The sequence below is a fragment of the Boleophthalmus pectinirostris genome, unplaced genomic scaffold, assembly GCF_026225935.1.
Source record: "Boleophthalmus pectinirostris isolate CB_2022bp ecotype Guang Dong unplaced genomic scaffold, ASM2622593v1 HiC_scaffold_3, whole genome shotgun sequence".
Lineage (NCBI taxonomy): Eukaryota > Metazoa > Chordata > Actinopteri > Gobiiformes > Gobiidae > Boleophthalmus > Boleophthalmus pectinirostris.
In genome coordinates this window covers 26,150,811-26,174,985 of record NW_026571299.1, presented here as the reverse complement: position 1 = coordinate 26,174,985, position 24,175 = coordinate 26,150,811, and the positions used below count along the sequence as shown (strand labels likewise).

General features: G+C 37.5%; 2 protein-coding genes across 4 annotated transcripts in view; both read right to left on the bottom strand.

Moving 5' to 3' along the window:
- The window catches only part of elmo2 (engulfment and cell motility 2), a 45,690-nt gene extending 41,515 nt beyond the window's left edge, over positions 1-4,175 (bottom strand). The window contains exons 1-2 of the mRNA XM_055160953.1: positions 4,098-4,175; positions 1,096-1,166 (exon numbers count right to left, since the gene is read on the bottom strand). The gene's annotated coding sequence lies outside the window, so the exon portion shown is untranslated. The remainder of the gene's footprint in view (positions 1-1,095; positions 1,167-4,097) is intronic.
- Positions 4,176-4,830: 655 nt separating this feature from the next.
- Positions 4,831-23,045, bottom strand: arfgap1 (ADP-ribosylation factor GTPase activating protein 1). Of its 3 annotated transcripts, XM_020937003.2 has the most exons (13): positions 22,834-23,045; positions 22,017-22,081; positions 21,740-21,849; positions 20,280-20,451; positions 20,099-20,199; positions 19,467-19,553; positions 19,264-19,378; positions 19,123-19,179; positions 18,800-18,832; positions 16,661-16,717; positions 14,200-14,259; positions 13,407-13,462; positions 4,831-11,905 (listed from the first exon to the last, which is right to left on the bottom strand). In XM_020937003.2, the coding sequence occupies exons 2-13, from the start codon at positions 22,074-22,076 to the stop codon at positions 11,611-11,613; spliced, it is 1,203 nt and encodes a 400-aa protein (XP_020792662.1). In that variant the 5' UTR covers positions 22,077-22,081; positions 22,834-23,045; the 3' UTR covers positions 4,831-11,610. The 3 variants fall into 3 exon arrangements, with proteins under 3 accessions (XP_020792662.1, XP_055016929.1, XP_055016930.1); XM_055160954.1 differs by lacking the exon at positions 16,661-16,717; XM_055160955.1 differs by lacking the exons at positions 22,017-22,081; positions 22,834-23,045 and having other exon boundaries at positions 21,720-21,849.
- Positions 23,046-24,175: the final 1,130 nt, after the last annotated feature.

The following is a 24,175-nucleotide window of genomic DNA, read 5'->3' as shown; positions in this document are numbered from 1 at the left end:
GGATTTAGACACTTGAACGTTGAGAGTTCAGATGATTTAAACAACATAATGCCAAACCAGAGGCTAAAGAAATGTAAATGTTAAACAAATGTCTCCCACAGATTAAATAACAGAATTTTCAGTTGGATTCATTTGTTGTAACTTGTAACAATGTGTAACTCATATAGTGTTAGGGAGTAACAGATTACATGTACCGGAGTTACGTAATCAGAGTACAAATTATAAGTAACTGTATTCGGTTACAGTTACAGTGAGAGGTAATTGGATTACAGTTACTTTGTTGAAATAAATGGATTACACGGCGGTATTTTCCTGTTTCCTATTGCCCCCCCCCCTAAACCAGGTCTAAACTAGATCTTAACCAGGACTAAAACCAGGTCTAAACCAGGACTAATACAAGACTAAAACCAAGTCTAAACTAGATCTAAACTAAAGCTAAACTAGATCTAAATTAGATCTAAACCAGGACTAAACCAGGTCTAAAACCAGGACTAAAACAGGATTTAACAGGACTAAAACAGGATTTAACAGGACTAAACTAGGACTAAAACAGGATTTAACAAGACTAAACCAGGACTAAACTAGGACTAAACCATGCTGCGTGGACGTGTCTCCTCTTCTTCTATCAATAATATTTTTAATACGGTGAAGTAAAGTCTAGGTTCTTTATTTTCTTTTAGCAGACAAAACATCTTACGTTACGATATCCTAGTCTTTGCTTCTCTACAGCAAATCAAGTAATCCAAAGTATTCAGATTACGTAACTCACCTTAAATAACCTAATGGATTCCGTTACAAACTACATTCTGGGGTATGTAATCTGTAATCTGTAGGGGAATACATTTTAAAAGTAACCTTCCCATCACTGCATATGTGAAATGGGAGTCCCTTGACCATCTCCCAGTTCACAAATGGGAATTACCAGCTGGAGCATTTTTTCATGTTGGAGGTCGGAGGGAAATATCAGTTACTAGTTGCCTGGAAGATGTGTGAACAGAGCAGAGCTGACAATGTGCATGCGTGAAAGGGAATTTGTACACAGCAATTTTCTGGAATCTATGTGTGAATGGGGTTTAGAAGGAGGAGTTCAAATACCTGATTTATGGTACACAAACAGGTCAGTCACGCTGCTCCTCTCCTCTGCGCAAACCAATAAGTCCACTCCCCTGTCAACAGAAAACTCACTTTGGTCAAATCTTTAACATCATGCACTCATCACACTACCTCCACGGACCAGAACCACCCACACCCTTATGCTGCTGCTGGCCTGGAATTTCTGCAAAGCTTGGCCAAATTATGATGATTCGACTCTGGTACAGCTACTGCAGGTTTACTCACTATTAGATGAACAAGAAGGAACAAGAAATATTTGATTTTTGAATTCATGTGCACAGATTAAGTTTGGATATATGACATACTAGTGAATACGGTACACATGAGAGAGAGTGAATAAATGATACAGAGGTGTGTTGTTACAAAAGAATTTCAAAGTTGATTTTGATACTGAGAAATAGACGCAGTACTCAATACCAATTCAAATACAGCAGACAATACTTAGACAAAAGAATGATTTTCAACATTAAATTATAGTACTTCTCATATTCCCATGTGGTTTTACATCTGTGTAATCCCTCATTTGTCCCGGTAGGTTCTATAGTTTTCCATGGGCGTATACTAGTCTACGTGCTCTTCAACTTGTTCTTATACAGCTCAAGATCACTAAAGATATTCAGGAAAGGTTCATTTCTGTCTTGTGAATGTGACTTTTTTAGTACTGATACCTGTTCAAATGAGGATTTAGTTTTCGATTTCAAGTTTTGACAACCCTACAGAGGGAGAGTGAATATAGTTTATGATATGCTACAGCAGAGAGATGGATATACGGTGTAGTGAAAATATGATTCATGGACGTGAAAGAGGACATGAAGTTTGTAAGTAGTAAGTAGAGAATGCAGATGGTAGGGTTAAGGATTAAAACACATATAAAATGAGACATTATGTACATTATGTGATTATAAACCTTCATATACATGTTTGTGAGCAATGGAAAAGCAAGCAAAGAAAAATACATATAATTCAGGCACCATCTGCTGCAGTACACCACCTCCACATCTCCACAGCATTATGAGCAAAGTGCAATCTCTTCTTCTAATCCCTCCTTCTCTGGTACATTTCACTCCATATAACAAATATCATAACCTTCGCCATGGACTGTGGTGCAATATAGATTATTACTTCAATTCAGGTCAGTAACTTCAGAGAGAATGGATTTGCTGAACAGCCAATGCAAACAATATAGAAAAGATATAAATATAAAAGAAAAGAAATATGAAAATGTGTATGCAGCAGAGGGGGTGGTGCTCAGTTCAAAGTGAAGTCAGCCATAGCAGTCTTTGAGTTTATTCATTTTCCCAATGGCATTAAAAATAAAAATGTCTTGTGAGAAAATACACATATTTCTTAAAGAGAAAGAAGAATGTGCCAAAGTATTTTCATTGTACGGGCTTGCTGAATAACCTTCTTCATTCAAACAAAACAATAAACAACTTATTAAGTGTGAAAATGAGTAATAATAGTAATAATAATGAACTTGTAATGCTCTTTACAGGATTGTCAAAGCCCCTCAAAGCGCTGCACTAACATTGGATCATTCAGTCTCTCCACACTCTGTGGTAAACTACTAAGACTGACCCACTTGCCCCTCTGACTACCATCATTCACTCATGCACACACCACTTTCATAGTAGGCAAATGGGTTAAGTGTCTTGCCTAAGGACACAACGACAGAAGTTGGCCCGTTCAGTGAGCTAGACTATGAGACGTGGACTTTCTGGTTTCATTTCCCCAATGGCAAGTTATTAATTGCAACGATTTCTTACATGAATTATCATATATTATACAATGCTAAAGAGACCATACTGTGCATGTTAAGAGTTCACAGAATGAACAATATATGCTTTTATATTCTTTGCATGCTGCTGCCAATGTTGTAAGCCTGATATAAAGTGCGCAGGGCCTTGCAGATATCCGTGTCGGTTCATTTAAATGTGTGCGGGTCCGCTGAGCTCGGGTGTTGTGCCTTTTGAGTCGAGACGGAGCTCTTTTTGTCGGATTAGTTGGAGAGTTTTCCCTTTTTCCGCTGATGGCGCTGGCTGAGCTCGTAGCGTAGCAACAGCTGCTAAGGAACTACAGCCTCCAAAAGAAACCACTAATGTATCAACTATGTTTATTACAAAGCTGTGGCGCCAAATAAACCTCTTTATTGTAAATGTTACTTTTAATCAGCTACTTTATCCTAGAATTTCTTTTAAAGTCTGTTTTTTACACGATGTTGTAAAAATATCTATAGGCTGCTAGTGCCAAACTTTTCATCGTGATGTTCTCCGTTAGCGTCTGTCGAACACAGCGCGGCGCCATTTGGTCACATTTTCAGACTATTCACTTAAAATAAATATATTTCATCATTTTGCGCCTTAGAACATGTATGTGGTTCCTGGAACTTATTTTAATCCTGACCGTTACATTCAGTATTTATTTCACTTGTTTTTTTCGAGCCTTTCAGAAAGCGCTCGCATAACTTTGCATGATCTCCTCAGCTCTCCGCCGTCTCCGTGATCTGCTCAATCTACAATATAGACCTGTTTTATCCAAACACATTTTCGGTGAAGTTTGTGACAGCCTGCAGCTCCAGGCCTCTGGTTGGGTTTCTGCAGCTCTGAGGACTGGAAGGGGCTCGGGCTGTTGCAGCATCGGTTCAATGTGAGCCTTGTGCTCGGATGAATCACTGCCAATATGTCCGTAATGACAGCGATCATAAACAGCCCCGCACACACACCACAGCTCCTCTGCCTTCAGTCTCTGCCACAGACGTGGAGCGGACGTGCTTTAGCTCCGACTCTGATCACAGACATTTCTCGAAAGGCGGCTATTGTTATTCATCCCGAGCCAGCGTCTCCTCCACCATTGCAGAGGAACGCAGCCGTCTCTGGGCGTCTGTCCTCGGGATACGGAGCGCACAGGCTCCCCTCTATCAGAGCCGTGCGTGGGCGAAAGGCAGACCCGTAACGTGGTAATAACAGTCTGAAAATGTGACTTACCCTGGAGCTGGGCCATCGATGATGCTCTCGGATGGATCCTTCGCTCCGATGAGGACAGAGGAGTTTTGGAAAAGGAGAATCGAATCCACGCCTTGTAGGCGGGACACAGCAAATGTCAGACCTACCGCTGGGCCTCCGGCGCTCAGTCCCCAAATCTCCAATGAGACCATACTATTAAGATGCCATTACTGGGAATTATACGTATTAGGAGCACTTAATATTTCTTTAAAAATGTTCCTGCCGTTGTTTATTACAGTAAGGGCTACAGGTGGCTGGTGTGGGGTCTATCCTAAAAACTGTAGGAGCGTGAAGTCAGCTACATCCTGGTATGCACGTGAAGGACGATGTTAAAGGTGCACGATGTAACATCGATCAATTTTCCTTGGATGTTCCACAGCAGAATGGTATGTCCATCATGCATGTATTTTAATAACAGCTGATTTTATTACTTAAAAATATGCCTGTCGTGAAAAACATGCATTCATGTGAGCGAGCTTGGTCTACAGATCTATCTGACTGTAACTTGGCCTAACGGTACTGCCAGTTTAACTTTAATGAGCATTCTATTAACACAAGCAGGTGGCAGCAACATCCCATGAAGACAAGCAGGTGGCAGAGTTCTGCTGTTTCACTTCAGCACTTAAACTTTACCCCTTACTTCAACAGCCCAAAACTCCTTGACTAGTTAAGGAACAAAAACTACATACAAAAAACAGAAAACATGACAAGAGGATGGTTTTACAGTCACAGCACAGTAATTTTATTTTACACACAAGTCAGTGTAGATCCCACAGCCTGCATCAGTGAGCTGTAGTAACACTGGGGCGCACACACCATTAGAACAGGGGTACATCATGCTCGACATCAAAAATAGTATTTGTGACAGTAAGTCTCTATGTACAAACACAGATACACACCCCGTCTCAGATCATGGAAGTGAAAATGATGACGTGGCTAATGCATTGGGTAATTCTGTAAAACTAAAAAAGCTATTTACGGGGAAAGCGTTGTTCATTTCGTTTCACTGTGATGACTGTTAAAATGACCTGATTTGAGTGACACATACACGACTCACAGCATCAACAATAGAAGAAAAAATAAACACATTTTTACACATTATGACAAATACACAAAATCAGTCACACCTTTAATGACCACCTTAAAAAACTGTGATGTCTTTTGTATTTTGACATCTGTACGAACAAATGCTAAAAGTTGATTCTTGTCATATTCCAGTCATTTTGTCATTTTTTCCAGACATGTTTAAAATGTGAACTTTGAACAGAAACTTATTATTAAAACAAAAATCGCAAATGCAAAAAATATATCTTTCTATATCATAATTTAGTACATAATATCCCTTGATAATTTTCCATAATCCCTCGATCATTTTGAGTGTTAAACTTAAAAAAAAGTAGAATAGGTTTTCATGAAGAAGCGCTAAGAATCTTGACTTGAACCAAATAAAAATGGGGAGAGAAAAGGCTGTTAAAACTTCTTCATCATGTAATAGTTTTGAATTGGAAAGTGTAAAGACCCAGCTCACTGATTAAAAGAATGGATCTTGATAAACAGGCTACAAAACTGCAATTCAGTCCTACCCCAAATGTAAAATAAAATAAAGATACACCTGTCCATTCCGTGGTCATTATGTTATGGCTGATTTAGTGTATTCTCCAGGAGTGATTATTGCACACAAAATCTACACACACTTTTTGACTATCACACATTTGCAGTGTCACAACATCAAAACGAGAAAAATAAAAACAGTACAGATTTCAGGTACGTAAACTGTGGTGTAAGAGGTAGGAAATGGTCCATAAACATCACCCCATGGTCAATGTTATCCAACGTCAAGGCCACACAAGTGTCATAGTACAGCGTAAAGCGTTTCAGCCAATATGGAACTACAACTCTGAAAAGTCTAAATGAAAACGGTGAAAAACTAGCCAAGGGATGAGACAATTTCAATGAGACGAGACGCAAGATACAACAGGAGATTGGGGTCAGAAGAACGAGATGAGATTTTGACATTAATAAGAAGTCTAATTGTGCATTTCAGGTCACAACTTTGGCCTCAAAATTTTAAGATTTATCTACAGTTGTGTGGTTGTTATGAAGCTCAACAGTGACTCGCTTCAGTTCAGGGAGTAAATTCACTTTTTCCCATAGACTTTTCGAGAAATTCTAATATTAAGAGTTCAAAGGCATCACACTAATATCCATAATGTATTTATTTCAAAGGTGCACTGTGTAACTTTTCTTGTGGAAGGTTTGCCAACTGCTTGTCTTTATGGAGCTATTATTGTTTCCCTGGAATGTTCCACCATAAAAGCATTAAACTCATCAGCAACTAAAGATACAATGTTTTTCCTGGTATTTTTAAGCAATACATCTGTAATGGAATACATGTAAAATACCGTACTGTGGAACATTGCAAGCAAAACAATTACATAACCATGGAGACAAGCAGCAGGTGGTGGACCCTGTACCAGAAAAGTTACACAGCGCATCTTTAAGTCCAAAAAGCACAATTAAAATGCAAGATTCAGCAAAATGCATGATTTATACACTTTTAGAAGCAGTTTTTAAAATAAAATTATAAGTCTTGTGGTCAATAGTCACGTAGCCGATTATGCCTGAGCATGTTTCAAACATTTAATATTAATTTTTTCAGAATGTCTACAGGAAAAAATGAAGAAATGCACTTCCAGAACTGGGGATGGGCAGTCACTGTTGAGCTCCACAGCACTGTTTTCTTGGAACTACAGATTCAAGAAAAGTTAGGAAACTGAAAGTGAACTTTTTGTCCAGTCCAAAAGTAAATGCAGATTCATCTTTCTCATGTGTGCACAATCTTGGGACAAAGTCATCTCAAAAGATTTTGTGGCACAAGATTTTGTCCCATCTCTACTAAAAAACAAAATACACATAATTCTAATAAGAGGTTCGATCAGTGGGCTCCATGAAGAACAGCACCATTAGCATCACTACTTCCTGTTTAATTTTATCTCTGTGGTTTTTAAGAGAGTCATGCTAAAATGAATAAGTATTTAAAGATAAGGCAGTGAACAGTGAGCTGCAGGTGGAGGTCAAAAGTACACATATAAAATGTATTTCTTTACTTTAGAATAGGGTGACCATATTTCCATTTGTGAAAACCCAGACACCTTACCGGGGGTGGGAGGTGGGGCCTCGACATTGAGCTAAAGTCATCCCTCGCTATATTGCGGTTCACCTTTCGCAGTCTTGCTGATTTTTTATTTTATTTTTTTAAACACATGGGTGGGTCAGGACTAAACCCGGTCTAAACCAGGACTAATCTTGGACTTAAGAGAACGCCGAGCAGTTTGTCTGCAAAGCGCGATCAGGCAATTGTCGCGTTTACCTCCGTGAGGTGTGGAGCTCCCATCGGTCCCTTCTCCTGCGGTCACCTCCGGCCCTGGTTCAGTCCTGGTTCAGTCCTGGTTCAGTCCTGGTTCAGTCCTGGTTCAGTCCATGGCGTAGGCAGCGCAAAAGCTTGATATAATCACGGGTTAACGGGCGGGTGCGGTGTTGTACTGCGGGTCTCCAAAAATGGACCCGTGCAGGACTCTGCGCTGTAGGGCTCTATTACGGAATAAATGAATCTGGGGTTCGTTACATAAAGAAGGAGGAAAATAACAAAAGGACGAAAGCAGCAATAAGTTTTAAGAAGGATGCAAAAAGGGTTGTAACTGTCCTGTGTGAGAAAAGTGTATAAAGTGTGTGGTGAGGGGTTTTACAGCTTTAAAACAGATATAATAATTGTAAAATATAAAGTTGACTACTTCGTGGATTTCACCTATCGCGGGTTATTTTTAGAACGTAACCCCCGCGATAAATGAGGGACCACTGTACTCTCACCTCACAACCTGTGCACATGACCTCCCACTTGTCCCGACCGGGACGGAAAACTGAGAATTTCTTGTACAAGTCATTGTTGAATGCGCATTTACGCTTCGGTATGTTGCAGACTGACCGACTGTTTGTGTTTGCTCACTCCTTCTGAGTCACAGAGAACTACGAAAGCCGATCAATTTAATGCCCCCAATGAACTGTAATGAAAACCCGGACATTTCCATCACTTTAAAAAAAACAAAAACCCGGATGCCCAGGACAAGACGCAAAATACAGACATGTCCGGGTAAAAACGGACGTTTGGTCACCCTACTTTAGAAGGAGAGATGTTTGGGTCTCAATGCTAATGATAACGCTAATGCTAATTTTGAGGCATAATAAACATTAAAAACAACGCTACAAACTACTTCAAAATACAAACCACTTTACTTATAAAGATTATTGGATTGTCTTTATTTTAATCAATTAGAATTTTAATAGATTGTTATTGGTATTTTTTAAAAAGTGACTGTTAGCCTTAAGATATAGTGAGCTAGCTAGCATGTTGCTGTGCATGGAGCCTACTGTTTTGAAAATGCTAATATATTGTGCCTGGTTTAGAATCGTGTGTGGTTTGTATGTGAAAGGAAACAGACATGTGTTTAAGGCAAAAAATAACAGCATTAGAGTAAAGATAGAACGTATGTAAAACTCAGAAACCTCTCATGTCGCAGTAAAATTTGCATGAAATGATTGCATAAAATCTTGGTTAGGGCTAATTGTACAAGGAAGTGTCATCTTAAAAGCAGAGGTGGAAAGTAGCTCAGGACTGTTTAATAAGTTTGATTTTCTCACTTTCTGCCCCGTGAGGAGACTGCTGTTGTGATTGTGGGCTATTCAAAAAATTTAACTGAATTAAAGAAAGTTAAATAATACATGTTTCTGAATCTTTCGTAGGTTTGGTAATGCGTTCATCCAAGTAGGCCCTGGGATCACGAGTATTAGCTGCAGTAGTATCAGTACTAACTCTCAAATTACTTACTCAAGCAAATTTTACATTCAATATTTGATACTTGAAGAATTAGTAATGGCAGTAATTAGGGGTGTGCAAAAATATCGGAATATCGATATATCGTATCGTTTAATGTGATGATACAGTATCGATATCGTAGGCTGCTGTATCGCTATATCACCAAGAGTATTTTTAGGTGTGTCTTACTAAATTATTTTGTGACAGTGCTACAGTTTTGTTGCTTGTGGAGTGAAAGGAAACTCATTTATGCGACACATTTGACATTTTTACTGTTTTGAGGATTAAAATGTTTGTGTTTCGTATGAACTTTGCACAAGAAGTGGTTTAACAAAGTATTTTAGTATCATAGTCATGATTTAGCTTTTATTTTTTATTGAACCGTATCAAATCGGTATTTTCTTTTTACCACCTCTGCTTAAAAGATAAAATCCATGTAAAACAGTTAACCAAGCTGCAGTTGAGTTTATGAAGCTGATCTTGATACTGGTCTGGCTATATCAAAATAACCAATCTCAGGCACTCAGTCAATGGCCCATACACTTTCAAACGTCAAAACGCACTCTCCTGCACATTTAACACATTTTATACTATTTATACACATGATTTTGGGCAGCAAGTACATAAAAAAACGCACTATTGAAAAAAACAAAAAAACACACTAGGCTTTAATAAAATAATAACTTTTTGTATCATAATTTGCTAATTTATTACACAATTTAGTATACAATATTTCAGATAATTTTAATCTCTTGATCATTTTGAGGAATTCATAAAAAGTTTAAAAATATCTGATAACTTTTCATCAAGATGCACTACTAACTTCCAGTAGCTCTCCACCCCCTTCAATGTAGCTCGCCAAGGGATTTCTGAATTATACGTACTGTGCTGAATAACTAAAGTTGTATTAATTGGCATTGTAAATGTATAATTTTGATGCCGAACTTTATAAACTTAATGGTTTATGGTTTAAAGGCGTCTAACTTTACCCTATCTAAGGCTTGCTGTGCCTCTTATATAGGGATGGGCATTCGATTAAATTTTCTTAATCGATCATCGGGAGAATTAATGATCGATTATTGATTAATTATTAATGTTTTTATATAAAAATGATCATCATTATTATTACTATCTGCACCACTAATCTGCATAAATAATTCAACTTTATGACATATAAACCGTAACCACTATAGAGCCACATCAGACCAATTATATTTGAGATTATAATGTGTTTAATGCAGCTTTATGCAAGTCTCACAGAAACGAAACTTTAAAACCGCATGGCTAATTTGCATAAACTAAGCAAAGAAAAAAAACAGTTCTTGTGCGCTGATGCGGCCAACTTCTGTCGGACTAAAGGACACGACTCAGTGGAATATAGGACGCAAAGCAACCTACATTCAGTTTGTCAATTAAAAATGAACATAATCGACGAAATTCTTAATGATCAATTATCGATTAATCGACTAATCATGCCCATCCCAACTCTTATATGTACTAAATTTCTTGCAAACACAAAAATGAGTAGCTTTCTGGCGTTATGGTTTGGTAAAAGCAGCTCGCCGGAGGAGAAAGGTTGAAGACCCCTGAATTAGAGACATAAAAATCAAGAAAGGCCCGCCTCCTTTTGAGATAAACAGCTATGATTGGTCAGGTAGGATGTATTAGGTTTGAATTAAATAGTATTCAAAACCAGTTCACTAATTTGATGAATGGGTCTCGATCGGGCTACAGAACTGATGTGATGTGGACTTTGTATTTACAATATTCTAATCTGTATATACAGGCATGTCATTTTAAGATTCCAGACGTTAAAACCATGCATTAATCTACGTTATTCCAGCCCAAGGACCAATTTTACAGTATAGACATCTAACATTTACAATATTAAATAGAGAATTTCTGATCGTTTGTGTCAGGGCTGCACCGTCTCCACACTCCGTCAAGGTGCTAGTAATGCCAAAATCAAATATTAGTTTAAAAGTGCACTATGTAACTTTTTGGTTGGTGGTCTGTCACCTGCTTATTTCTGCAGATATGTAATTTTTCTGCCTGGAATGTTCCACAGTGTGACATTAAACAGCGGTTTTACATTTAGTCATTTACAGGTGGTTTTATAGCTCAAAAATACATAGAAAAACAGGCATTCTGACTTAGTGTGTGACAGATCTGACCTGTAACTTGGTCTGGTCTCCATGAAGGTAGTGAACACTGTGAAACATTCCAGACAAAGCAAAAGGTACACAATGCACCTTTAAACTGACTGATCAGAGCTTTTTAAGTAATACTCTAGCTTAAAAAAATAAAGAAAAATGGACAGTTAGGATAATCGTAGGTTCAAGAAAATTTGTTATTTGAGCCTTTGTACTTTTTCCTGTTCAGTTCAATTCAAATAGTGTTCACCAGCTATGCAAAAACAGGCGATTTCATTTGACAAGCCCTCGTCATATCTCTTAATTTAACAACGCTTTTTGCTTAAAATCTGCTGTATAATCCATCTTAAAACCTTTTGGGTCTTTTTACATAACTACAGCACTTCCGGACTCTCCTGTCTCCCTGCACGTGCCAAAGATGAGATGACGTTTCCACATTAAATACATTAATTTATTGTTTTTTCTAGCGTTTTCACCAATCTGCATTATCCCAGCTCTCTTCCACTGGTTTCGAGGGGCTCTTCTTGCTCTTACCATCTGAATTCTCCCAGTTGCTATCCCAGGCCTCCCAGCTATCTTCACTGTTCTTATTGTTGGACGCGGAGTTTTCCACGTTGGTCCAGCTGTCTGAACTGGGGGATTTCTTGGCTTTTAAGGAGTTGTTGCTGCCGAAAGTTTCCCAGAAGTCTTTGCCCATGGCCTGGCTTGATCCGCCCTGGTATCCGCCCTCCGTGTTGTCCATGTTCTGGTAGCTCTCGCCGGTGGATCTGGGGAGGAGGAAATGCCGATGGTGAACTTAGACAAACTACTGATTCACAAGGGAAATTATTTGGACGCAGTGGCTCAAGCATCACAAAATATTATAATAACAAAGACAAAAAATATAAATGGTACTAATAAACTCTCAATAAGTCATATAAATAGCAAGAGACTGGTGTCAAATAAGACATAATTATATAAATGTAAATGTACAAGTAAAAATAAAATACAGAAATATAGTACCATATTTTTCGGACTACAAGTTGCACTTTTTTCATTTTGGGGTGTTTCCTGTGATTTATACTCCGGTGCAACTTATATATTAAAATTTTCACACAGACAGCTGCTAGAGGGCGCTCTAGGCACGTGTGTCAGGATCTGCTATTCCTATTACTCTTGTACCACTGTCACTTCACTCTACTGCATATGTCTCCTGCAGAAAGAGGCGCTGTCTTGTCTGGTGGATGTAGCCACAAAGCATAAACTTCAGTGACAACCTAACTGGAACTGATGCTGAGTCTGACAACAGCTACGCAGAAGAGGATGCGGCGCTCCGTTTACTTCCGGAGGTCGAGGATTTGCTCAGAAGTGACACAGAGGATGAAAAATTCAATGGATTTAGTGATTTGGAGTGAGATGGAGAGTTTGGTAAACTTGTTCTGTTCTGTTGTTTATGTTATAGTTATCTGAAGAACTGTTCATATGTGACGTTAACAGTCTGTTGTTCTCTGTTCTATTGTTATTACTAGAACTTGCCTTTCAAGATGAAATGTTGGTTCCTGGTCTCTGATTTTATAAAAGTGCGACTTATAGTCCAGTGTAACTTATAGTCAGAAAAATACGGTAATACAAATATATCTCAGCTATAAACAAGAGGTCATAAGAACAGTTCAACGCTGTAATATGTAAAATAAACATAAATACTAAACAAACATGCACAGTAAAATCCTCTGGTTAGGGTAGTCCTAACAGTTACAGTTACAGTTTGAGTTGGCGTAATTATTTATTGCAAAAGCTACAATTATTTTGATAATGACTGTGTTCTCAGACTTCTAACAAATGTTAATGCACCTGGAGTTGTACAATGTGCACTCAGAACAGAATTCTACTTTTAAGAGTAAACTGTAAAATTTGACATTTGGATAAATGATAAATATGCAGCATTCAGTCACATGCATAGCGTAGATTGGCTCCTTCTGACCCTGGCTCCCATTGACTTACATTGGAATATTGTGGCCCCTCTCTTTGTAACTGCTGCAGAGAGCCTCCTTATTTTGCTCTTAAAATGTTTGTATTAACCTGTTCTACATGATCCTGGCGTTTCTGTTTTCGCCATTTTGCCTGTTCTATTCATAACATAAAGCCTGGCTCCAAATTCGCCCTGTAACTCGTAGCATCGTGAGCTTCGTTTGACTGGAGCTGAACGCTGTGGGTGACGTCACACTCACTTAGTTCACGGTCACATGTTTGAGACTGTAATATATATTACTGTAAACATTTGAAACTCACCCATCTTCAGGTTTTCCAGTAAAGAGGTTTGTCAATTTGGCTCCAGCTCCCTGCATCTGAAGGAAATGAGTCATGGGTTAGCCATCAATTGACTAAAGGAAAAAGTACTACCAGAAACAACTTAAAGTCAAAACATGTATGTTACTTTGAGTGAGAGAGGCTCTGGAATAAAATATATTTGTCAGACTTGCCAGTGGAGATGGGAAAAATTACTGGGAAAATGTATAATGTCTCAATAAAAGACTGTTTGTTATTTTGCATACCTGCTGTAATAAAATAAATAAATATAAAAGCTGAAAAGGGGCAAATAATAAAAAATATAAAAATGAAACTGACAGTGTAAAGGATGTAAAATGATATCTGTGCACTTATGTGGTTAATTTTATATAGTGTACTCAAGTTTCGTATATTATTTGAACCTCAATCAAGACATTTATACTGTAGGCATTTTTTATACATATTTCTCGTGGAGTGCCATCACTTCATCAGGGTAAACCAAAAAATGTTTGTAATAACAATTTTGGTCAATATCGCCCTCCACTGGCCAGGCAAAGACACATGTTTTCTACAGGGAAGTGTAAGTGGCTCTAATTCTTACCATTCCACAAAGGCAGCAGGAAAAAAACAACAGACAAAATACATTAAATATTGCTGAAATAATAAATTCACTGCAAAACCAGCCTCCATCACCAATACGGGTGCAGTAAATAATTACCATAACTCTAAACTAAAATACACTCACGATTAGCCCTGGTTGAGGAGACTGATTTCACAGCTGTGCACATAAACATACCTTATTCGCCAGCCCAGAAATGCCGACAGCCATTTCATCTAATAATTTTCCATCTTTGACCTAAACGAGTCATATAATAATTAACACAATTCTGAAAACAGGAATTTAAATATTTTTGGCTTAAGTAGAAGCATTGATTTGAGTGATGTAGCGTTATGCAGTGCACACAGCTGGGAGGGGCCTTTATGGCAGCGGAAAAAAGAAAATTTTAGTGCATGATTTTGGTTAAAATATTACTTAAATGCCCTGTACCTGAGCAAAACTCGTCTTGCCAGTACAGATGTATTGTATAAAATGCAAATATGTGTGCTGCGTGCTGTCTGCATCTAATCAGAAAGCATTTCACTGTACCGGGAATTATCAGGAAGTGCACACTAGCATGCTATTTTCACATTTTTAAGCCTTAATAACCATGTTGCAGGCCCCTCCTTACCATTTTAAACTAATGATTTGGTTTTAAAAGACAATTTGATCATTTTAAAGTAAGAGAATGCAATTAAACCTTCTATAATAATTGGACAAGCTGCTACAATGCTACAAATTGGTATATTACTGAACTGTAAATATGACAAGATTATGGAGAAGCAACGATAAAGATTTTAAACATTTTCTGCCCGTACACCACAGTGAAGCACATAAGAGCTGCTCATTTTAAATTTAAGACAAAATTATTTGTGTATTTTTTCACTGGATATTAAATGATTCACATATTTTTTTTACATCTATTGTAATTTTGAAGCCTGATTTGACTCGAACTGTGTTTAAATTGAATGAACCACAAAATTAGATATGCAATTTCTTAGTAGATAATAGAAGTACTCTCAGGTATTTTAAATTATGTGCTGTTGGCAATATCATACTCAAAAGTAAATCCAAAATCCAAATCTAAACTGCCAAATGAACAGCTCTGTTTTGATGTCACTGAAGAGTATGATCTCACCTGTGGTATTTATCCCCAATTTTCATCATTATTTCATTAGATTAGATTAGACCCCATTGCACCAACTGAGCAGGTGATTGAAGCAGTTAAATACAGTGTCACTGGATATCAACAATGGACCAGGCCGTCGCATTTATTCCATGTTACTAGTAGATGGCAATAACTAAAAATCTGTAGTGTGTTCAGGAAAAAAAAAAAGAAAAACAGTAGGAGGAATAAGTACCACCCATCCCTGCCTAAAATCTATTTCTGTAACTTTATAAAGTACAACATTATAGATAAATTTAGTTGTATTTATGTTTTTCATTTTTGTATTCAGTATTATATCATTAAAGGTGCACTGTGTAACTTTTTTGGCCACCTGCTCATCTCCACTGAGATGCGCCTGTAATGTTCCACGGTATGGCATTTTAAACATACCATATTTTCCGCACTATAGGTCACACTTAAAAGCCTTTAATTTCATCAAAAACCAACTGCGCGCTTTATAATCCAGAGCACCTTATATATGAATTTATTCAGGTAGGTGTATTAGTACGACTTCAGTAAACTCCAAAGCCGCACCACTTTCAGTGTTACGGCTCCATGGTCAGGAGCATTGTGGAGTAATACATACTGTGATTCCTTTTAATATCAAAATGCACCTGTCAAGTGACACGCTTACAACGCCGACTTTAAACTCAAGGCTGTTATAGAGTTCATGATGAGAGAAGGTGAACACACATTCACCAAGACAGGGAGACAGTGCAGGTAACAGCAAGTAACAGTAACGACACTGACTCGGATAATGACGAGAGGGATGCGGGCGTGCTGGATGCCGTAATCACCCAACTGTTTGAACAATTATGAGTTTTTGTGAATACGCTAACAATTTAGCAGTATTTTTTACGCGTTACAATGGAAAAAAGTTGAGCGTTATTGTGAGCACGTTTAAATAAAGTTTGATTGACTTGTTTAACTGTTGTGTTTCGTTTAATGCGCCTTACAGTCCGGTGCGGTTTATATTTGAAAAAAGTTGGAAAACAGAACATTCAATGACAGTGCGCCTTATAATCCATAGCGCCCTTTAGTGTGCAAAATACGGTATTTATTTATCTTATCACTTACAAATGTGTTTATACCTTAAAAAAAAAAACAAGCATTTTTACTGTGATTACGGACACCTCTCCACGGATTTGACCTGTAACTGTAATTTGACCCTGTTGTCAGTCTCCATGGAAACAAGCAGGTGACGTAAAGTTTAATGCCATACTGTGAAGCACTTCAATCAAAGCAATACCATCGCCATGAAGTCGGTAGCTGACCCTCCTCAAGAAAAATGACATGTGACACGTTTAATTTCTTAATTTATACATTGTGTTGTTGAGATTTCTTGCCTTGTCCACTGTTGAGCTCCAAAGTAAACATATAAACACACAAAACGGCCAAGCAGAAAGCAAAGCAAAGACAGGATAAGACAGTAAAGCTGATTATTTGTCCACTAAAGCAGCGAGCAACCACCACAGCTCCAGGTACAGTTACCTTTTCCTGAGTGGGTTTGATAACACTCTCATTTAAAGTCTGTCCTAATTCAGTGGCCTACAGTCAGAGGTCAGAGAGGAAGTTCAATCAAGAGTTCAGCATTCACAAAAGAGCAAAATAATACAATCCATTCAACAGCAATGAACAGGCACTAGAGGGCGCACTTGTCACTATTCATAGGCTTCAAGATGTGACAACACTCCCATTGTTACAGCAATTACTCACTCCTAATCAAATTATATTACATAACTTTTGAATGGAGAAAGGTCCCTACAAAAATGGAAAATGTACCCCAACTTACAGTTTAAATTAATTTTTGTTGTGACAGTTTATGAATGACAAGATTTAAACTTGCATATCAAACTGAGATTCTTTTAAATGTAAAATCAGATTCAAATATATTATGCAGCCATCAAATAAAAATGTCTATGAATTTCAATAACTTTTGTATTACAGGATAACTCTAGAATAATTATGATGAACAATTTGTAGATCATTCTTAATCTCTCAGTTTCAGCATTTAACGACCGCATGCAAGATTTTAATGTCAGTGATGACTTGTAATTGTAATATCTTTTTAATTAGAAGACTAAATACAGTTCCATTAAGCCAGGAAACAAAGAATAGTAATTACTATTATTAAATTGAGATAAGCTTTATTGCCATAGTGGCTTAGTAAATCCTCAACTAGTTTATCTGTGCAGGATATTGCGTTACACCTCTAGTGCCGTGTTACCTGTTAAACATGCATGAATGGACCAGTGCTTCACAGAACAACATTTTAGGCAGAGGAAATAAAGGCAATCCCTTCTCAGCACATTATACATTATTCATTTAGTTTCTTCTAAATTTAAAATAGAAATGGACTATTCAGGAAAGATATCAAATTGCAATTTATGTGGCAAATTGTGTATTTGCTCTAGGGTTGTCAAAAGTACCAAAAATCAGATACTAATTTTAGTATCAAAGCTTTCCTGAATAGCTTTAGAATGATCTTGAGCTGTATCAGAACAAGTATAAGAAGAGCAAAGAGACTAGTACGCCCATGGACCACTATAGATCCTACCTGGAACACTGAGGGATAAGGCCACATGGTAATACAAAAGAAAGTACTATGATTTAATGTTGAAAATCACATTCTCTTGTCTAAATATTGTCGTACTGTTGTAAATATCATCGTGGCATCAGAATTGTTGAGTCTATTCCTTAGTTTCAAAAATGTTTGTATCATGACACTAGTTAGCTCAAAAGATCTGCAGTTTATGTATTTGAAATCACAATTCAGTTTATAGTGCACATTTTAAATATAACTAGAAGCATTAACATGAGAGAGAAGAGTAAAATTTGATCTGCTGATCTAATATGAGAATCAGACACATTTCAGAACATTTGAGCAGTCTTTTCAAGTAGCTACAAGTGCTGTCACAAAATCAATAATTTCTAGCTACCTAGCCAAGAAGAAAAAGGCTTGTTACAAATACCAATTTCACAACCACAATGCTTAAAAACATCAATAGAAAGTAATTTTCAACACAAAATAATAATAGTTAATTTGTTATAACCATGCGGTCCCATACTAGTTTGTCATACTTTGTCCAATTTTGTCCTTGATACTTTGATACTTCAAATGAGTATCTAGTTTCAACACTAGTTTCAGTATCTTTTTCATATGAACTAGTATATGGGTATTGATTTTGTTTTGACAATACAATACAGAATCATCTATAATATGCTGTGCTGGAGAAATGCCTCAGTAATTCTCTGCAATGTTTTCTTTCTTTATAATAAAACGTTAATTCATGCAGAATCATGCGACAATGACCATTTTGCAATGTAAAAAGATGGTACAAATAATAATAATACATTTAATAGACGTCAAACGGATGTAAAAACTAAAACATAATTTGAACATGATATGATTTATGGCCATGCACCTATGAGCGAGATGTGTTACCGGTTCGGGAGGAGCCTTATACCCCTTTAACTACATCCACCGAGGCCAAAGAGATTTCAAATATAAGCAATTATTTAATTACTCAAAAATGTGTTTAGAACTTCAATAGGCAAAATGGCAAAAGAAATTATTAACTATTATAAACACTCCAAATCTTCAAGCCAAAGATCACCAATAGAGCTTACCTTCAGCTGGGCTTGGCTGGCTAATTTTGTTGTCTGTGAAATAAATAAATATATAAATTACTCCAATGTGTTGTCCGTTAAATAACGAATACAAATAAAAATACAGTCTTCTATAGTATATTATTACTTATGAATCTATTTTTTCTATAATTATTATGAACAGGATCTTTCATTGTATGTTTTAACTGATGCTCAAGTACATTTTGAAATTAGACATTTCTTTACAATATTTTTTACAGATACAACATGATCAAAAGTCATTGTTATTTCCTCATCTGATTTTGAATAACAAAGCATTAGTAACTGAAGAAATCAATACTTACATTATCTTTAGCATAGGAGGCAAACTTGCTTGCCCCAACTGTAAAACTACTCCATCCCTGTCACAAATAAATACAGTTTAGATTAAAGTTTCCAAACCAAAACCAAAACTAAAACAAGCTCCACAGTGAATTTAAACTGACTGAATATATGGATGACATGGCGTTGTTCAGAAAGTCCTCTTCTTTTTTCTCTGGGGTCACTGTGTTACCAAATCCCACATAACGGTTTTCCTGGTTCCCGCTGTAGCCTCCTCCACTGCAGACATGGTAAAGTACAGTGGTTATAAAAGAAATTAACTTACTAATGCACTATAGATGAAGAATAAACCTATTATGAGATAGACCTTTGATAAGAGTTGACGTCGTCACTGAGCCAGTCTTCAAAAGCCTTGTCTCCTGACTTCCCAGAGTCCTGTGTCGTTCCACTTGAACTAGAAAAAAGCAATACAATTTTACATTATCTATATCCAACCAAACAATTCTACATTTCTTTACAATGTATAAACTGGTACAATTCCTTTTTTGTGCTGGTCACTGAGTCAAATTCAATGCTCTGTGAAGTCATGCCACCTGCCAAAAGGACCAAATACTAACAAAAAAAAAAAAAAAAGCTAAACATAAACCCACTGCATTATTAATGCACATCATGGTTTGCATATATTACTTCTATGGTCAGAAAAGGTTGGTGTTAAAATGTCTTGTCCGGTATGAGAGAAGAAATCCAGTGGTTTCCCAACCTTTTTTTTCCTCAAAGCTTCCCCAGCTTGTACCAGGGACTTCCCAGACCTCATCCAAACCATAACTGTGTCCACCAAAATGCATCATATTAAAGACATTTACCCAACAAGCAGACAAATAAGGCTCAATACAGTCTGTCCCATACAATTTTCCAATTTAAACAATTTAATATGCAGAAAAACACTGGTTATGTAACCTGGTGAGGGCTTTGACTTAGGACTTATATTTTCAGTCTCACCGATGAGAGGAGGACAGGGAGGTCTTGGGTTGAGGAGAAGTCCAGTTTTTGGCAGAGGAAGTTTCGATGGACCACTCCTTTCCTTCGGCTAAAGTAGCAACCTACAAGATTAGAAATATGACGTGCAGCAAGTTCAATACTGTTTATCATATTATTGTTACATACACAATCCTGAGTGTACCTTGTCCCTGAACAGAGCGGCGGCCCGGCTGTTGTACTTTTCCTGCAGAGTCCAGTTGGGATCATAATCATCCTGAAGCTCCAGAAACATCCGGAACTTCCTGTTTCCTCCAGCTTTCATCTTCTCCAGCTCGATGTCCTTCCACTTATCCATGGTAACTGACCGCACAAAGCTAAAACAATATAACAAAAAATGTATAAATTATGTTTAGAATACATTTACAGTTTATGATTGCCATTTCCGTTTTCTTATTTTGGCAGGATTTGGTCATTGATTCAGTAAATATACTCCAGTGATTTTCCTCACACTGACGAAAGATGGTTTAAATTAAATATCATATATCAATATATCAATAAAGTCAAACAAAAAAGTAATGTCATATATTTATTTTTTATTTAATGTTTTACAGTTCATTAAAACAATAACCAAAGAACCTTAAATGAACAATACAATATGTGCAAAAATAAGGATATGATTCTGTTGGCTAAACACATCAGTATTTGGCTAGTGCTAATTTCAAGTGTAATGAGCTCATAAGCTTTACTTACCAGGCACTATAGTTACACATACAAGATGTACTACTGTGATTCATCCTGTCCCTGAAGTATTTCACTTATTAATTTGTTATGAATTAAGATCCAACTCTGTTCACTTTATTGTATCAATTTGTAAACCACTCAATGACATTAACATAGACATAATGATATTTACTTAATTATGAGTAGTGAGTAGAGGTGAGATCGGGCCTAAAAAATCCAGCCCGACCCGACCCGGCCCGCGGGTATTAAAACCCGACCCGGCCCGAGCCCGACCAATTAACTTGATTTGCAGGCCCGAGCCCGAAGCAAACCCGCAATGTCATATTTTATTTGTGAGGACTCGGGAGGAGGAGCAGTGCTCAGCGTCGAGCTGCCAGTCTTTTTGCTCTCGTATGAAAGCAAAGCGCCACACTGACGACATTCAGCGAAGCCAACGCAAGTTTCTGTAGCATTTTCAACAATCAATTTGAAGCTTTTCCACACCTCACTCTTACCGGTGCGTGTTTGTCTTTTCAGTTCTCCTGCCTTTAGTTTAACTTCTTGCTCCTCCATATTGGGGATACCAGGTCAAAATAGATGCAGACTTGCGGAGGGGAAGATTATTAAATTAAGAGGGGGCGTTCACGTGCGCAGAGCTCTGGCTCTGCGGATCCTGTTTAGTAGCTAAATAGCAATTACATTACATTACTTCTCTGTTTTATCCATATTATTTATTTTATAACAAGTATTCCTTAGTTTAGTATCCACACATCGTTTTAGCATACATTTTATAAACATATATTTATTTGAAGCCCGAGCCCGACCCGACCCGAAGTAATGATTGACATTTTAGACCCGACCCGACCCGAATTTCGGGTCGGGTCGGGTCGGGTCGGGCTTGGGCTCGGTCTTAAGATCTTACCTCTAGTAGTTAGTCTTTACCTGAGGTGCACTCCTAGACCCCTGTGTTTCCCAGAGCACTCAAGACAAATCCAGATCCCGTACGAGACACTGACCCACTGAGGGTTAAAGGCTCCACACTCAAAACAGAGCTGAGGAAAAACAAAAACATCACAAAGTAGAATCAGGAGGACTTCTCAAAATAATGAACCACTACTAGCAGGAAAGACTACTTCATTTGTAGAGCAATTTGTACATTCTACTTTACAGAACAAGAATGTGAGAATATGATACAAGGAATCTTGCTACGTTTACTTACATTGTTTTCATCGTCAGCCCTGACTTCCTTCAAAACTCTCCTGGTCCTGGGACTTGCCATTTTGACTGGAAAATAAATATACATTGCATCATACAGACTTGCTAATATGGCAAAAAAAATATGCTGTAAATACAGTATTACTGATTAGACTGTTGTCAACTTCTGTTATTGATTTGTTTATTTTTCTTTCAAAATTCATTCATTCATTGATTCTTGCACATATTGTCTGTGAAAGGAAATTGTAACAAAAAGTATGTTTCCTTGGGCTAAGTCTGATTCTGATAAAGCTTCACTGACTGACTGCTGATTTTAATATGAATAATATTTTAAAATAAATTCAAACAGGTAGCCTGAGTTACGTAGAGTTAAAAATGATTTACTAATGACTCACTAAATATTACCTTTACTAAAACTGACAGGAGGCTATTGCATACAAAATCCCTATCAACGTGGCAGTGATGCTTGAAAACATAAAAAATTCACAGCAAATTATCAAAACAGCGACATGTAACGTGGATCACTAATTAATAAAGACAATCAGATTATAAAATTGTGATATTAGAATAGCTTTTTTGAAGAAAATTGCAGTCGTGTCTCAAAATGTAACAGTAGGGAGGCTGCTAATGCTAACAATCCACTTACGTAAGAAATTAAATATGATATTTTGATCAGTTTTATTCCTAACTAAATGCAAATATGTTAATAACACACATCACACTATTTAAACTAATTTTAATTATAATTTTGGCATCAATTTATGGATAATGCTAACGCTGATTAGCTTGAATGCTAGCCGCAATGCTAACTCCTCCGTTACCTGTCTATGGATGAGCTGTCACGCAGTCGCAGATTTTAATCACTTTTCTTGATCCGTGCGTGGATTTTTACGCCAGATTCACTCCGATATGAAGGACGCCACTGATATTGTCCTGTGATAAGCCGTATCCGACAATCAAAGCCTTATTTTAAGATGAAGAGTTGTTTTTTAAACACCGGTAGCCATGTTCCTGTTTGGTTTGTATACGTTGGCACTGCAATGCATCATGGGAGTCTTCAGCACTCTCCCCATGTGCAGTGGAGCTGCTTCACAGATCCATGATCAGAGGCTGCACACTGCGTTTGGAAGTGAAATAAAAACATCTGTGACTCAAATATATGCAGGTAAAATAGTATAATATATGAAACAAATAGGCAAGGCAAGGCAAGTTTATTTGTATAGCACAATTCGTACACAAAGTAATTCAAAGTGCTTTACAGAATAAGAAATACATTAAAATCATAATAAAAACAAATCAAAACATAAATAATCGTGAAGATTAAAATAAAAAAAAGAGAGACATAAATTGGAGAGAAGAGTGCGGAATGAAAACCTTTCAGTTATATGCAGAGTTAAACAGAAATGTTTTGAGCCTGGATTTAAACAGCGTCACAGAAGAGTCTGTCTCACATGTTCAGACTGTTCCAGGTTTTAGCTGCATGAACCTGAAACGCTGACTCCCCTTGTTTAGTTGTGACTCTGGGCACCAGCAGGAGGCCGGTCCCTGAGCTCCTCAGAGTGCGAGATGGTTCATATGACACTAACATGTCACAGATGTACTTTGGTGCTCGGCCATGGAGAGACTTGTACACAAGCAGAGCTGTTTTAAAAGTCTATTCTCTGAGGCACAGGAAGCCAGTGCAGAGACCTGAGCACAGGACTTATGTGCTCGTACTTCCTAGTTCGAGTAAGGACCCGAGCTGCAGCGTTCTGGATGTTCTGCAGCTGTCTCACAGCTCGTTTGGAGAGACCAGTGAGCAGACCATTACAGTAGTCTAACCTACTGGAGACAAACGCATGGATAAGTTTCTCCAAGTCTGCTTTAGACAGTAAACCTTTGATTTTCGCTATGTTTTTTAGATGGTAAAAGGCTGCGGATGTTATTGATTTGATGTGGCTGTTAAAGTTCAAGTCTGAGTCCATTATTACCCCTAGATTTCTTGCCTGATTTGAAGGTTTTAGAGAGAGAGACTGGAGGTGACTGCTGACACTGTCCCTTTGTTTCTGTGGACCAAACACTATGACTTCAGTCTTGTCAGAGTTTAGCTGGAGAAAGTTGTTTTGCATCCACACACTGATCTGTTGGATGCAATGACCAAGTGAGTCCACTGGTCCATAGTCT

Excerpts from the sequence above, each read along its gene's own strand:
- arfgap1 (XM_020937003.2), bottom strand. The coding sequence starts at position 22,076 with ATGGCAAGTCCCAGGACCAGGAGAGTTTTGAAGGAAGTCAGGGCTGAC. Across the intron at positions 19,180-19,263 it reads CCATGTCATCCATATATTCA|GGATGGAGTAGTTTTACAGT; the intron begins GTCAGTTTAAAT and ends TATTTGTGACAG. Across the intron at positions 11,906-13,406 it reads ACTGGAAAACCTGAAGATGG|ATCCACCGGCGAGAGCTACC; the intron begins GTGAGTTTCAAA and ends CCTCCTCCCCAG.